Source organism: Larimichthys crocea, chromosome XII, assembly GCF_000972845.2.
Source record: "Larimichthys crocea isolate SSNF chromosome XII, L_crocea_2.0, whole genome shotgun sequence".
Taxonomy (NCBI): domain Eukaryota; kingdom Metazoa; phylum Chordata; class Actinopteri; family Sciaenidae; genus Larimichthys; species Larimichthys crocea.
In genome coordinates this window covers 17,357,670-17,372,774 of record NC_040022.1, presented here as the reverse complement: position 1 = coordinate 17,372,774, position 15,105 = coordinate 17,357,670, and the positions used below count along the sequence as shown (strand labels likewise).

Below are 15,105 nucleotides of genomic sequence, written 5' to 3'. Positions count from 1 at the left end.
TGACGTCACATTAACTTCACTGAATATAATCAGATTTTCCAGTAATGATCACAGCTCTCACATTACGGTTTAAAAATACCCTGCAAAAAGTCAAAATCTCAAGCTTCAATTTTTAAACATGAAAGAAAGCAAAGCATACAAGTTTTGTGGAACAATCTTTTTTTATTATTTGTACAAAGAATACACCATTCTACTTCAGAGGGATGAAACGAGAAGAATGTGTAGCTCCAATACCAGGGCGACCGTGCTTGACTGGCTTGTAGGTGATGGAGAACTCGCCCAAGTAGTGTCCGCACATCTCAGGCTGGGGAGACAAAGAAACATGTTAGAAATTGAAACTGAGGTGAAATTACAGCGGCTTGTGTAGTAATGTAGTAGCTGCCAATCATAGAAGCGAGGGGTCAGCATACTCTGGCAGTAGCCAGGACCTGTTTTTGTCAGCGCTGTTACTGAAGCATCCACAGGTATCATTTAAAATGCATATAATGCAAACCTTGGTGAGTTCAGCTTTTACACAACGCAGAACATTTTTTCTCCCCCATGTAGATATTTCAGGAAGTGGATAACTTAAAGTGGGCATAATTTGAAAAATGTGGAAACTGACACAACACTCGGGCCATGGGAGCACAGAGTAACTTATTAGGAAGAGTAACTTGGAATTTTCAGAGCTAAATCAACTTGATGAATTTCATAACGGTTCGTTCATCTCTGTAATGTCAATATTCCAACATGTAAGATTTATCTTAATTCCTGTAATTTGCAGCATCTCATCAACAACGGTACAATGAAACCTATCAAATTGTCGAAATTATCAGCGGTAGCCTGGGAACGTTCTCTGGATAGGAGGATCCTCCTATTCAGATTCCACCAACCTGGATCTAGTCAGACCTGTCACAACTGCTTATCGAATATGGGACCAGTCTGATATGATTGTGGGTGGGGGAAGAGAGTATATCGGCCATTGAGGCAAAAATAACCAAGATTGCTGGCACTAATGTAAAACCATTTGTTTAAAACTGATCCGATAGTGGATTAAACTGAATTTCTGTAATGATATAACTTGACTACGCCATGTCACACATTTCGCTGCTCTGATTGGAAGTCATCATATAAAATCGGGTCTGCGGCTAGTGATAATGCCGTTGGAAAACAATTGAGGTTCCACACTAATTTGCATTTGTGAAAATCCAGGTATACAGATGAGTTTTCACAGCTTCTACGTGCCTGTGACATTTACTCATGGGACATAATGGTTTATTTGACAGGGCTTCAAACTAAAACTATGCTGTGCACAAAAGAAAACCTTAGTGTGCTTCATGCCCGTGACCTACACGAGGTCATAACGTCAACTATTGTTCAAACTTCAAGCGACATTCCTCTAGAGGGATCTGCCTTTTGTAACGACAGGACGCACGAGACCTCCCACCTGATCCGACGGCACCTCACCTTGATTTCAACCTGGTTGAAGGTCTTGCCGTTGTACACTCCAACCATGGACCCGACCATCTCAGGCAGGATGACCATGTCCCTCAGATGGGTCTTCACCACCTCTGGTTTCTCCATGGGGGGAGCCTCTTTCTTTGCCTTGCGCAGGCGCTTCAGGAGGGACTGCTGCTTGCGGCGCAGGCCACGGTTCAGCCTCCTCCTCTGGCGGGCGCAGTACAGCTGCATCAGCTGCTCACTACACACAACACAGAGAGAGAGAGGACAATGACATCAATGACTGTCTTTGAAATTATTTGTAACACACAGAACAAAAGCACAGCAAGGCAGCAACAGTTTTGTAAATTTAGTCATCTCAACAGAACCTGTGCAACCTAAGAAATCATGTATGTCCTGTTTGAGTATAACATCCAGTCATTTGAAGACCTAATGTGATGGACTCCATGTGTATTACCCGTCCTTTAGAGGGGCTGAGCACGGTGCTGTATGGTTATGTTTAGTAAGCAGGATGTCACATTGTTACTGGACAAGTTTCACTTACTAGGACATGTCCAGAAGCTGGTCCAGGTCCACACCTCTGTAGGTGAACTTCCTGAAGGTACGCTTCTTCTTGATCTCGGTATCCGCCTGTAACACACACAGAGACATCAACCCAGGTCAGTTAGCAGCTTGTACAACAACAAAAAACAGAGACACAACTACATATCCACAAATACAAAGCTATACTGTCGCTCGGGCCGACAGGGACATCTAAAAGAGAAGCCATGTTTAGTTTTATACGTGGGACCACCGGGTTAGCTTAGCAACAGAGGGCCATAGCTCAGCCTAACACACACAGGCTAACAACGTTTTATTTGGAGTTTTTAAGCAAAGATTTTCTGTTGGACGGTCAATTAATGTGTGTAACTATCGGATGATGCGAACAGCCATCCAACATATTCGCCACAGAGCTCGGATGCATGTAGATTATAGTTTGGCAGTCTTCACGATCGGCACAGCACCTACCATCTTGCCTGAAGTTCCGGGAGGAAAAGAACGGACACAAGTCTCGTCGGGCCAGATATCGCGCGATTTCAGTCAAACATCCGGCGGTGTCTTCCGGCGTCAGTCCCCTCCGCGAGCAGCAGGTGGCGCTGTCAGACAGGTTTGTCTCTGCACGTGTCAAGTTTCTTAGCAACGTGTCTCTCTTTTTTCCTTTTTTTTATTATCGTTTCAGTGAATCTTAATGTGGTACAGTATTAGTTCTGCTTATCAGGAGGAAGAAAACAGACACTTCCTCTTAGTTGTTACAGATATATCTGTCTCTGGCTACAGGACACTGTTCGCCAAAACAACCACACACAAGAATGCTTTCTTTCCACAAGCCATCCCTCTAATGAACAGCTAACAACAAACACAGTGTCAGGAACATTTCCTGTGCAGTAACAGTCCTGTCACCTCCACATAAAACAACCTGCTACATAAACTGTACTACTATATGTATTACTGTATTACTTTAACACCCTTTGCACTCTTACAAATGTTCCTTTTGTTTAATCGAGTCACGTCAACTGGATTTTTTTATTGTCATTTCAACCATACAGCATACAGTGAAATGAGATTGTTTCAACCAAGAACCATGGTGCTACATAAAAACATAAAACTTGGTGCAGACGGGCCTACATTAAAGGTCCTGTGTGTAAGATTTATTTGAGTATGTATTGGCAGGAATGTAATACAGTATTTATTAGTATGTTTCCATTAGTGTTTAATCACCTGAAAATGAAATTATGAATTAAAATGAGCTTTTTATATCCACGATAAGAGCAGGTCCTCTTCCGTGGAGTTCACCATGATGAATTACCATTTTTTTACAATAGCCCAGAGCAGACAAACTTATGGAAGAGTATTGCATTCACTTGAAAAAAGCAAAAACCCTTTTTTTTCTGAGTAATTTATTTTTTGGTTTGTTTTTCACAGTAATATCAGGGTATTTATTTTTCTTACAATAGGTTTACAATAGAAGGATAAAGTCTAAAACATAACAAGAGTATCATACCTTGTGTGTAACTGTAACTGTAATTACATGCCTTACCTTTATTGACTTGGTACGGTAGAAAAAGACTCAGAAGAAACAGAAATAATTATCCCGAAAAAACAAACCAAAAAATAAATTACTCAGAAAAACGAGTTTGTTTGTTTTTCAAGTGAATCCAATACACTCCAATACAATTCCGTACAAACCAAACACCGATCTAGCCTTTGAATGTGAATTTGGCAGACAGAGTTTGTCATACATGCGTGGAAGGAGAGGGTGATGCGTGGGAGAGTATTCATTTGGTTGCAATCTGCAACTTCACCGCTAGGTGCCACTAAATCCTAAACACTGGACCTTTAAAGTGCACACACATTACAGCACATAACACAGGGCTACATAAAGTGCTGTACGCTCAGACTAAACATTAGATAAGAAACAACAGACGGACAGGGCGTAGCAGACTTGGAAGTGTATGTACATACGCTACATATAGATATATACAGTATGCCTATAGTAGGTATTGACAGTAGAGAGGTAGATATTGAATAAAAGGTAGTAGCAGAGATAAAAGGTGCAAAGTGTGCATGGATGTACAGTATAAATATGGAGCTACATAATTATACATAGATTTTTATCTGTACATAGCAGTTTAATGTTATGTTTACCTATAGAGTGCTTTGTTTTTTAGCTGTATTTATGTCTATGTCTGTGTATGCATAATGAGAATAAAGTGAAACCAGAGTCTAATTCCTTATTTATTTATACAAATCTGTCCAATAAAAGCGATTCTGATTCTAAACTTCTGTGATTAGGAACACATTTATTCAGAGATACATATCAGAGAAAAACATTGTACTTTTAACACATTCCTTTATTAAAAAATAAAATCAAATGGAAAATCCCCAAACACCCCTGCACATGTCTGGTATGTTTGGTGTGGTTAATTAGAATAATAAAGTGGAAATGAAATGTCATACCTAAACATGTGGTGTGTGGTGGTTAGAGGTCAAAGGTCACAGATGTTAAGGACCTCTGGTTTATCCTCATTTAATTTGAGAACATTTTGGGTTATCCATGAAGTATTTGGAACGCATGTTATTTTTTCTTTTATTTCTAAAAATGACTTAAGGGATTAATCCCCACAACTTCACTTGAGCATGGTAAATGCACCAGGATGGAGCAGAACACACGAGAGACCTTTTTCACAGCAGCCATTTGACATGAAATCTTAGGGTACGATTAGGGTATGATGCTAATTAAGGATCCATTCCATTCAATTCATTTCAGCAAAGGGTGCTGCTGTGGTGCATGTTGTGCTCGCTGGAAAGTTTTTGCTGCAATAAATGGAACTGAACCTCAATTAGTATCATTGGTAACACCTGTGTTGACACCACTGTTTCATGTCAGAACACTGCTGTGAAAAGGGTCTGTTACAGAAAGACATACTGTATGTTCCCACTTCCTCTATCTAGCTATTCAAATAGTTTTGGTTTTACTAACTTGAGTTTTGAGGTGTTGGTGTCTGAAAATATGATTGCAAAGAATACTGAAATATTTTTCTTAAATTTGTACCATTCGTAGTATTGTTCAAAAATGTATACACTCCATTATAAATCTGGCCTTTGTTGCTTTGATTGATTTGTTGTTCATTGACACTAATGACATCTTAATCTTTCATTGCTTCTTGAAACACATAAATGTGAAATGCGACAAATTAAATAGTGTAATATAGTGTGTAGTGCACAGTAATGAACTAAAAGTGCAACTTGCGGGCTTCACCGAGAGCTAGTGTTACATAATCCTTCCTGTTTTATTTTATCTGGTCAGCTCGTTTGTCATCATAATATACTTCCTCGCCCTAAACAATGCTTCATATTAATTACTCACAGGTCTTTTTTACAAAACAAATCAACACATGATAATGAATACAAATCTTTATTACACCGTATTCACAGAAACATACTTCTGAATTAAAACATTTATTTTTCCGTCGGCATAAAGATTATTCCAGAGGAAAAAGTATAGTCCAAATACCAAATGTTATTCAGAGACAAAGTACAAAACAAGCCCCATTTAAAAAATCACAAATATTGCATAAATAATAATGATCAATAATTGTATGATTGGTTCGCATTTCGACCAATATTTAAGAATGATTCACTTTAACATTATCACTGAAAAAAAAAAGAAAAAAGAATCCAGTATTCTTGCTTGGAATGTTCAAAACTTCACTTGAGTATTATTTTATCCTCCCCCACCGTCTTTAATCCAAAGAAAACAAAGCTTAACTCCAGTTGGACTGGTTATACAAACAAGGGAAATATTTCCTCCATTTAAAAAAAAAAGAAACAGAAATAAGTGAGTGTGACTGAATGTAAAAAAGTTAAAACTGACTTGTTCTAAAATAAAGAGAGAAAAAAAGAAGTCCATTTTGTCTCCTCATCTGCCTGAAAAATCTAAACTGTTACTACAGTTACTGTGTCAATGACCAATACTGAAGAAGATACTGAAGAAGTAACAAACACAAATGTACATTCTCATTCACAGAATTATGTTTACACAGATGATACACTAACACAACATGGGTATTTTGTTCAAAGCGAGATGCATCTTCTTATAAATGTTTAACAAAAACTCCCTAATGTTTCACTTTTAGATTCATTTTCATGTTGCCCTTAGAAAAAAAAAAAAACAACAACTCAGGAATCTCCCTTACTGTAACGAATGAGTCAGCAAAAAACACTGAAAAAGAACGGGGGTGGGGGGCTTTGGCACATTAAAAAACAAAACAAAAAAAAAACATCCCTGGGATAGAAAACTAGCCAAGCCAAAGAGGTTTGGCTTTTGTGGTCACTTTAAATATAATAATCACAGAAATACAGTTCATCATGATATGTGTAACTTCTTTTTTTTTTTTGTTGCACAAATAGGGGTAAGAAAACTATTCATACAATACTAAAAAGGATATGCCCCAAAAAAGGTGCAACATCCTGCGGTTATAAAAAATAAAAACGGCCTGCCTTGAGGTTTTCTTGCAGAAGATCACTCCTTTATACAACCTCTCTTTCCCTTCCCCTCAGCTCAGCTCCCGCCTTCCCTCTAATAATCTGTCCCATCCTCTTGGTACACCTGCTCCTCTTCCTGGTAACCTTGGTAACCCTCGTCCTGGTAATCTGGGATGTAGTTGCAGGCAACGCCGGCCCCGTTCTGATCATCTGCAACCTCTCCGGCTTTAGGACAGTATTTGGCGTCATAGATCTGCCGTCCCAGGCCAAAGTTCTGCCCGCTCTGGTTGGCTCCCTGGCTGAAGCCCATCTGTAGGGACATGGTGCTGTTGTCGCACTTGTCTGTGCCCAGCTTCTGGTCGTAAATGGCACGCCTTGTCCCTGGAGCAGTCATGCCAGCCTGGAGTAGAGAGCAAGGAAAAAAGATAAGAATCACATTTTATGATACGACACATAAACTAGTTACTATTCCTGTTTAGATATTAAGATCTTGATTTCGCTGAGCCCACATGATTTGCCATACAGATCAACTGTCAGTATTTTTCCTCAGCGCAGACAATCCAGGAGTTTACAACTTTCTACAAGACTAAACATGACACTCGTTTACAGCAGCGGAAGGACCGGGAACAAGTGATGTCCCGGGGCTTATTTCCACTGGAGTCCTATAATACTGGATTTATGAGAAGTTGGGAATGTGCTGCGGTACCTGGCTCGCCCCCTTGTTGGTTCCCATTTGCAGACTGATGGTTGTGTTGTCCATGGGGGCCAGCATCTGACCTTTGGGATCATATAAGTGCCTCCTGGTGCCATAGGCGTTCATACCTGCCTGACTGGCACACTTGTTGGTCCCCATCTGAAGACAGAAACACAATAAATTTAAATCCACATGCTGCACTTGTACAACAACAATAAAATGATGTTCATATAATTATGGCAGAAGGCAAACATATACTTTAAAGTCTCAGCCAGTTGTAAGTGTCTGCACCCAACTGGAGAGACGTTGTAAGCATAATACATACTTGACATCCTTCTTGGTGCGGAAACAATAACAAAACAGGGAAATTTCAGTGGCAGCGCGAACAATGAGCAGCTATTCTACCGAAGTATGCAACGCTCGGCATGAGATCATGAGTCCAGTTTCGCAATAGTTTCAACACATGCAGTATCGAGCTGCTCAAGCATGTGAATTGCCTCACCTCCATCACATCCAGGTGTAAATACCAAGTTAATAAGCTGGAACTTGTTTTGCAGTGTCATATTTCACTTTTTTTCCTCCCCCCCTTTATTGATAACTGTCATCAAATTCTAGGATTTCTTCTACCACAGCCTTGAGTATGTGGTCACAAATTTATGTGGTGACTGTAAATAAAGAGAAATTTTCTAATTTGAAACTTAAAAAAGTCAGACGTGGTTCTAATGAAGGAAAGGGACAAACTCTAAAGCCTGCTGCTCATCCGAAAAAGAACAAACAAAATATACCTGCAGGCCGATGACACACTGTCCAGCCTTCATCTTCTCCTCATCAAACATCCTCTCCTGTTTGTCGGCGTACTTCACCCCGATGTCCACCCGTGACTGGCAGCCTTTGGTCTTTGCCTGGGATAAACAACAGTGCAGAAGGTTGTCATGTTCGATATCCTAAAATCCATTTATATATATGCCATGCATTTAATTGTTTTGATGGGAAAATATTACTCGCAGTGCCAGAACTAGTTTCTGATTTGTAAGACTCACCATGCTGGCGAGTGCAAGCAGCGTTGTCTGGACCTGCGTCATGTTGCCGTTCTCAAACAGGTCGTTGGCTTCGAAGATGTCATGAGGCTTCAGGCCATACACTGTGATGGCTTTGATGAAGTTTGTCAGGTTCTCCAGCTGAAAGCCACACCAATTCAAACAAGATTAACAACAAAGTGTGTGCACAGGATTTTTAATTTCTATGTTCTGTTTGCAGACCATCCTAAAATGTTCTTTTTAGGACGACCACGTCCTATAGCTGTAAAAACACTTTGTGTTTGCAGCAGTCGGCCAGTTTTAAATGAAGGGAGTGTGTTATGCCATGACAGACAAGAAACCAGTTTCAAAAACCGCTCTAAAGCAGTGGCTATAAAAGCAACAAGAAGCTTGCAACACTGCCAACATGCAAGTATCACCATGAGCTAGCATGATTCAGTTTGCTGACATTCAAAACTGGTCGAAAACACTTAAGGCACAATACAACAGCACAGGCAACCATTTGTTAACCGTGTACAAAAGCGAGTCTCTGAGCATGTGCAGACGATCATTTTGCCACACCCTCGCTTGGTTAAAAAGGGGTGCGTCATTGTTCGACTCACCTGATGCCAGTTCAGCGCTGACTGGTTGACCTTTTTCACAGAGTTCGGTGCGAGCTTGTTGATAAGTCTGTGAGAAAGAGAAAGAAAAGAGGGAAACATTTCAGTTTTCCAAAACCACAGTACGTAATAAAAACTGATGATCGAGGCAGTCAGCGCGCCGCTGCTTCTTACTCGCACAGGATGACTCCATTCTTTAGGCCTTTCTGGAAGTCGGGCCCGATGGAAGCTCCTGTGATGTCCTCGATCCAGAGCCTCAGCTCCTCTTCTTTCTGAGTGTCATACTTCTGTGCAATCTGGTGAGGCAGAGAGGTCAAAGGTCACATGTGTTCCTCAAGGAGTCAGTGGGCGATTGGTTAAAACACTAAATGCATTCATAGTTAGTCACAAACCAAAAAAACAGTAACGAATCCTCCCACACACACACACACACACACACGCCACTTTAGCAATATAAGACTTTCATAAAGAGATAAGTGAGCTGCATCCATGTAAATGGCAGAGCTGTGGGTGATAGCATATCATATGACGCGTTAACATTCGTCCTCAAAAGTTTATTATGACTGCGTGGAATCGCGTTTCATGGTCACCTCAGTGATTTTCATTCAGTGCCTCGGTGTGGCAAGCTGTGTCTACAGAGAGGGTTTTGTCTTATTTTAAGCCTTCATAAATAAAAAGGTGACACCGACATGACCTAAAACACACACACACGCGCACACACACGGATATCCTGTTTGGTAAACTGCTAAATTCTCCTCTGAAACACAGGAAGGGAGTGTTTTAAAAAAAAAAGGTGCTTAACACGGCACAAAGATTGTCTTTCTAGTTTCTATTCAGGGTGTCACTGTTGAGGCGTTACTTATTTTACAAGGCCTTTTAAAAAAAAAAATGTTTTATTGATGACAGAAGTGTGAGAAACACGCTCTAAAAGAAGCCCTTCATTCATTATTTATGTATTACGGTCGCGTAAACAACGGTTACGTCTGATGTGTGACAAACCAGAAAGCAGAAATGGAAAAAACACAGAGTCAGCGACTTAAACAGGTATAGATTTCTCCTCACACAGTGAAGGATAAGGTGTTGACTGAGCTCTGTGCAAACACACAAGCAGCCAACAATCCCTCTCTGCCCTGAGGGCAACGAGAGAGTCGACCGCAGAGTTTAACTTACTATATACATAGAAGTGAACCACATTCACCTCACGGCTGGCTTGTACTTTTAAAGGAATGTCTGTCTTCTAATTACATCTCCTTCATTCAGTGATCCCATATTAAAAAAAACAAAAAAAAAACAACAACACTGGCTATTTTAATTGCCCGCAAAAAATTTCCTACAGATGTAATTTACAGAGACAAGCTGAATGCAAGGAATTTTGTCGCCACGGTGGTTGAATGAAAGAGCTGAATGAAAGAGGCCAGGGCTCAGAAACGTGTGTGTGTGTGTGTGTGTGTGTGTTGATCCATTGAATGGATACAAAAACTGTTGCTTATTGCAGCGTTTAGTTCACCGTAGATTTTCTCAAAAGTAAAAAAATATTTTTAAAAAAAGGGGGGAGGTTGAGGGGGGCGGGGGGGTTAAATCCGTAAATACCTAACATTTCACTGAGGACGCTACGTCACTGATGGCAGGAAATACCACTCAAGTAAGCATCTCTTCAGCCCCTACCACCCCCCACCCCCCCCTACCCTTTCCCCTATTCTCTTCAAGGACATCCCTGGTAAGAGACAGGAGGAAATCTGCACGATTTTCTTTATGTCCGGCACATGTTGTTCTGTAGAGATTTGAGGGAGGGGGGGGGGGGGATATGACCCTTTTTTTGCTATAAAAGGGCACAGCCAGGAATGCAGAAGGGGGTGGAGGGTGGTGGCGAGGGGGGGCGAGTTAGAAAACACATGCTGTTCAACTTAACCGACTTGTTGCTATACACAGTGACAACAAGTTTGTGTCACATTCTCAGAGATCTCAAGGTTACGCGGGTCAGTGTGACCATGTGGAGAAACTAATCTTGGATTCCAGATGAGAGGCACTGTGCAGATGTGCAGATGTGCAGCTGGGCAGGTTCAAATAAAACAAGGTGCTTCCCTACGTGGGCCCCCCTCACTCACTCACTCAAAAAAAAGTTACACATACTCAGTGTTGGTTGTGTGTCCTTTGCAGTCACACAGGACTCCATGATTTAAAGAAGAAGAGGAAGCAGCACCTTCCCACGAGGGGGGATGTAGGAAATAATGGGCTATATCAAAGACGCAATAAAAATAAATAAATAAATAAATAAATAAAGCAAAAAGGAGCAATAATGGAGATGATGAACCAACTCCAGCACTAATAGAGTGAATACATTAGCTGCTAATGCGGGTCACAACGCCGGGCAACAAGCAGCACTGGGAATAGAAAACTCTGGAACGGGGATAACAATTTTGGCAAACGACATACTTCTTTGCCAAGAGGGACAACGCCCATAGTCTGTTTTTAACTTTGTCTCCCTGCGTGGGGAAAAAAGAAAAATCAATATTCTGCTTCTCGACGTGTGAAATTCACATATTAATACAAGCTTTGCATTCACGCCCAAAGAAACCTTTAGAAAGTTATTTGAAAAAGTTAAATAAACTTTAATAATAATAAAAAAAATAAAAATAAAAACTGTTTTTTCCCCCCCATCCTCCTCTGACTACCTTTAAACCTGAGCACACATATCAAAATGGAGGCCAGGTGACTCCCAGAGAAAAAGCACAACGATCAGTGGATGATGCGAGGGGGAAAAGTTCAACACAACTTACCTTATGATGGGATATGTAAAAAAACAGATGGAAGTACACGTACCTTGTTTTTCACCTCCGCTGTTAATCCGTAGGCAGGACCCTTGTTAAAGGACATTGTCGAAGAGTTGTGATTTGGCTGTTTGCGGGAGAAAAGATAGTGACTTGAGGATCAAATCTGCGCTAAATTATCTTCGACTTTCTCTTCCAATGAAAACCGAGTGAACTAAATACTTCCTTTCTCTTTTACGGCCGCCAATTAGAGCGCTCTCACGGTTTGCTACCAAAGAGTGTCAAAGCAGGAGTCAAGATGGTTCACTGCTCATCGTTCACCTGAGCAGGACAGAGGGGACGAGGCTCTGCAGACTTACTACAAAGCATGTCTTTGTGTGGGACCTGGAGGAGAGAAAAAAAATCAATACCCTCAATGAATATTTAACAAAAGACATCAATATGTGAGCTAGTATTACATGACTCAGCAAGACTTTATCTGAAATTTATTCTAAAATATGCACTGACTGGCCGCTTCAACAACTGCTTTTATAAAGTTAATAATGCTTCAGTTTTTGTTGACACTGTCAGAGACGTAGGTTTGCAGTGCTTGTTAAACTGGGCTGCATTTTACTGAGAGGTGTTTCTAATATTATTTATTTATATATTCATGTATACAAATGGTGGTGGCGGACCACTGCAAACAACAACCTCAACAGTAAACATATATAATAGTTAAATTATTACCTCCCTGACAGTGTCAAGAAAAGCTGAAACGTTATAAACTTGATAAAAGTTGAATTAAATGCAGAGTTGTTGGATGACATTGGATTGTATAAGTGTACCTAATGAAGTGGACAGTATATTAACACTTTTATAGAAGCTAAGCATGCTATTTATACTGTAATGTCATATCCATCTACCACACGTACATAAACCAGATTTATTTTAGCATCATTTGCACTGTCGTCTAATTCTTATTGTCTACAAATGTTATTGTTGTTTATACATATAGATATAGATATATATGTACTTTTATCTGTGCATAACGACATATAGTAGTTTAATGTTTATGTTTACCTCTCAAGCTCTGTGTTTTCAGCTGTATTTATATCTGCATAGTACACTGAAAGCAAGGTTAACCAGACATATTACTTGTTTGTGTACACATACCTGTCCAATAAAAGTGATTTTCATTCTAAAAAAAGTTAGCCAACTTGTCTATAAGGAGGTTTCTAATGTATTTAATCTCTTTATTTTGTTGTGTTGATTTGAGGGTTTTGATCATCTATAATTCAAAATGTACACAATAGCTTTTAACAGTATTTTAGGCACAACAGCTTTACATTTAATTGTTTTGTCCAACAAAACAAGAAAAAAAAATGCTTCAGCATTTCTGTCCTCATAACTTTATTCCTTTGTTCTGGATGAATCTGTTCAGGCAGGTCCAGATAAACAAGGGGCTTTCCTCACCATGGCCGCCATTGGAAAAAGTCACACGTGGCTAACATGGGTTCAAGTTTGGAGACGGGTTTATGTGACTTCAGTCTACACAAACACTTGATGAATGACTTCAAGCTTTTATGCTGGGAAATAAAATTCAACTAGCTTAAAAATGACTGTTTAAATAAAATGTCAAATTACTACACACACACACCAGCTCTGCAGCCCCCAGTGGATATTATTATACAATTATAATATATATATTACAGGCTTTATAAGCCTACACTCAAATAAAGGACTCATTCATGCTCAGTATGCGTTTGTAAATCAGTTTTAGCACTTGCGGAAGTGCACGGCCTGAGTCCTCTTGGCTCTCCTGTGTACTCTTTGGTATCCGCTTCGTTAATCGATCCTTGGCTCCACCTTTCCCCTTCTCTTCCTTAGGTCGCGATAGAAATCAAAAACTCCTTATATGGAAGGAAACTTCCCAAATTCCTGGTGGGAGTGATCCACCGGTCCCACCCTGCATACCAGACGTGCAGCGGACCAGACAAATTGTCGCACTTTTTTGAGTCACTACTGAAAAAGAAAAAAGAAAAAAAAAAGTTTTGAGGATCTATGAGCTACTGAGGTGACGTAATGTCGGAGCTATGGGATTTTAGATAAGAGATACAACTTTTTCACATGGCAGGATTTGTGAATGTGCTTCCAGAGAAATGTGATTTACAGTCCCAGATTACTCGGCAGGATCACTTTAATGACTGTGCATAATTTAACAGTGGGACAGTGAGGCAGGGGCTTTCTCTACCACTAGCTCCACACAGAAACTAAGTCTATGAACAGCAATAAACTTTTAAATACATTTCCTCTTTCTTTTGAACTTAAAGTGGAGCTCAGGAGCCAGGGAAACGTATTTTGTCTATAAACCTCAGTCTCAATTCTTATTATTCAGACAGAAACATGAACATCTGGATCACCGTTAAAGAAAAGTCTGTTACAGCTACAACACCATAAAGGGCAGCCTCCTCACTGTGACACATACCGAGATGTTTTTCCAGACTGTCTATAATCTAGTTATGGACAATAGGGCTGTTGGTAAAAAAAAAATACAGCTATTGACGAAGTCGATAGCTAAGTCAGGGAAATGAAACTGTCCAAAGATGCAGTGAGTCATCTTAAAGACTGCTTCTCACTGTGTGTTTGGTCACTTTTCTGTCACTTGAATTAAAGCGACAGAAAAGTTGGGTCTGCCTGAGGTTGAAGAGCTCGAGAGATTTCTGAAAATAACCCCTAGAATTAAGAAGTGAAAGCAGTATCATGTAGAAGCATGTATCTCTGTGGCAACAGACGTGATTAGTCGATTCATTAGTTCATTAAATAAACAAATCAGCAGCTTATTTTTCCCAAGCAAAAAATGCAAAATCTTTTGTTTCTAGCTTCTGAAGCGTGACACTTGAGCGGTCACTTGAGAGGTCTTTAACTTGACACAGCAAGTTAAAGACCTCAGATAGATATTTTTGACAGACAGAAACAAAGAATCGATTGAGAATTACTGAACATAATCCCTAATAAAAAAGACAAATCACATCAGCAGGCCTCAGCCTGACGTAATGTTCCTGATTTATTCCTGTCTGCTCAGCAGATTTTTTTTTTTATATATAACTCAGACAAGATGAGATGTGAAAAAAATCTTTGAAACTAATAATGACACAAGCGCAGATGTCTCATCTCAAATGTGTCTGGACATAAATACAGCTGGGTGTGAGGGTAACATGTAACACATGATTACATCATACAGGTGTGTGTGGAAGACTGATTCAGAGTAAACAGACCCCAAGAGAGGAGAATTACTCATCCTGATATGTGCGATGAGATTACGTCAACTCCCTGAGTAATGACAGGGTGTGACGTACTCATGATACCCCTGAGTTTATTGAACAGGTAGGGAATCACACGCAATCCTTCTATTGAGGTTAACCATGCTAATAAAAACATTACTTTTGAACGCACAGTCACTTCTTTACCGAGGGCGTTACAATTACAGACTTCCACTGACGCAGAGGAAGACAGAAGACTGAAGGACCTTATATTGTTTGTTAAGTCTGACCCTGACTCCTACC

At 40.1% G+C, this 15,105-nt stretch overlaps 2 protein-coding genes across 2 annotated transcripts; both read right to left on the bottom strand.

Moving 5' to 3' along the window:
- Positions 1–142: 142 nt before the first annotated feature.
- Positions 143–2,581, bottom strand: rps15 (ribosomal protein S15). The gene is made up of 4 exons (XM_019274149.2): positions 2,449–2,581; positions 1,985–2,070; positions 1,447–1,681; positions 143–304 (listed from the first exon to the last, which is right to left on the bottom strand). The coding sequence occupies exons 1-4, from the start codon at positions 2,449–2,451 to the stop codon at positions 191–193; spliced, it is 438 nt and encodes a 145-aa protein (XP_019129694.1). The 5' UTR covers positions 2,452–2,581; the 3' UTR covers positions 143–190.
- A 2,798-nt stretch (positions 2,582–5,379) lies between these two features.
- On the bottom strand, positions 5,380–11,785 carry cnn2 (calponin 2). Its single transcript, XM_010733381.3, has 7 exons — positions 11,616–11,785; positions 8,970–9,091; positions 8,799–8,865; positions 8,200–8,337; positions 7,945–8,061; positions 7,172–7,318; positions 5,380–6,865 (listed from the first exon to the last, which is right to left on the bottom strand). The coding sequence occupies exons 1-7, from the start codon at positions 11,667–11,669 to the stop codon at positions 6,560–6,562; spliced, it is 951 nt and encodes a 316-aa protein (XP_010731683.1). The 5' UTR covers positions 11,670–11,785; the 3' UTR covers positions 5,380–6,559.
- Between the last annotated feature and the right edge of the window lie 3,320 nt (positions 11,786–15,105).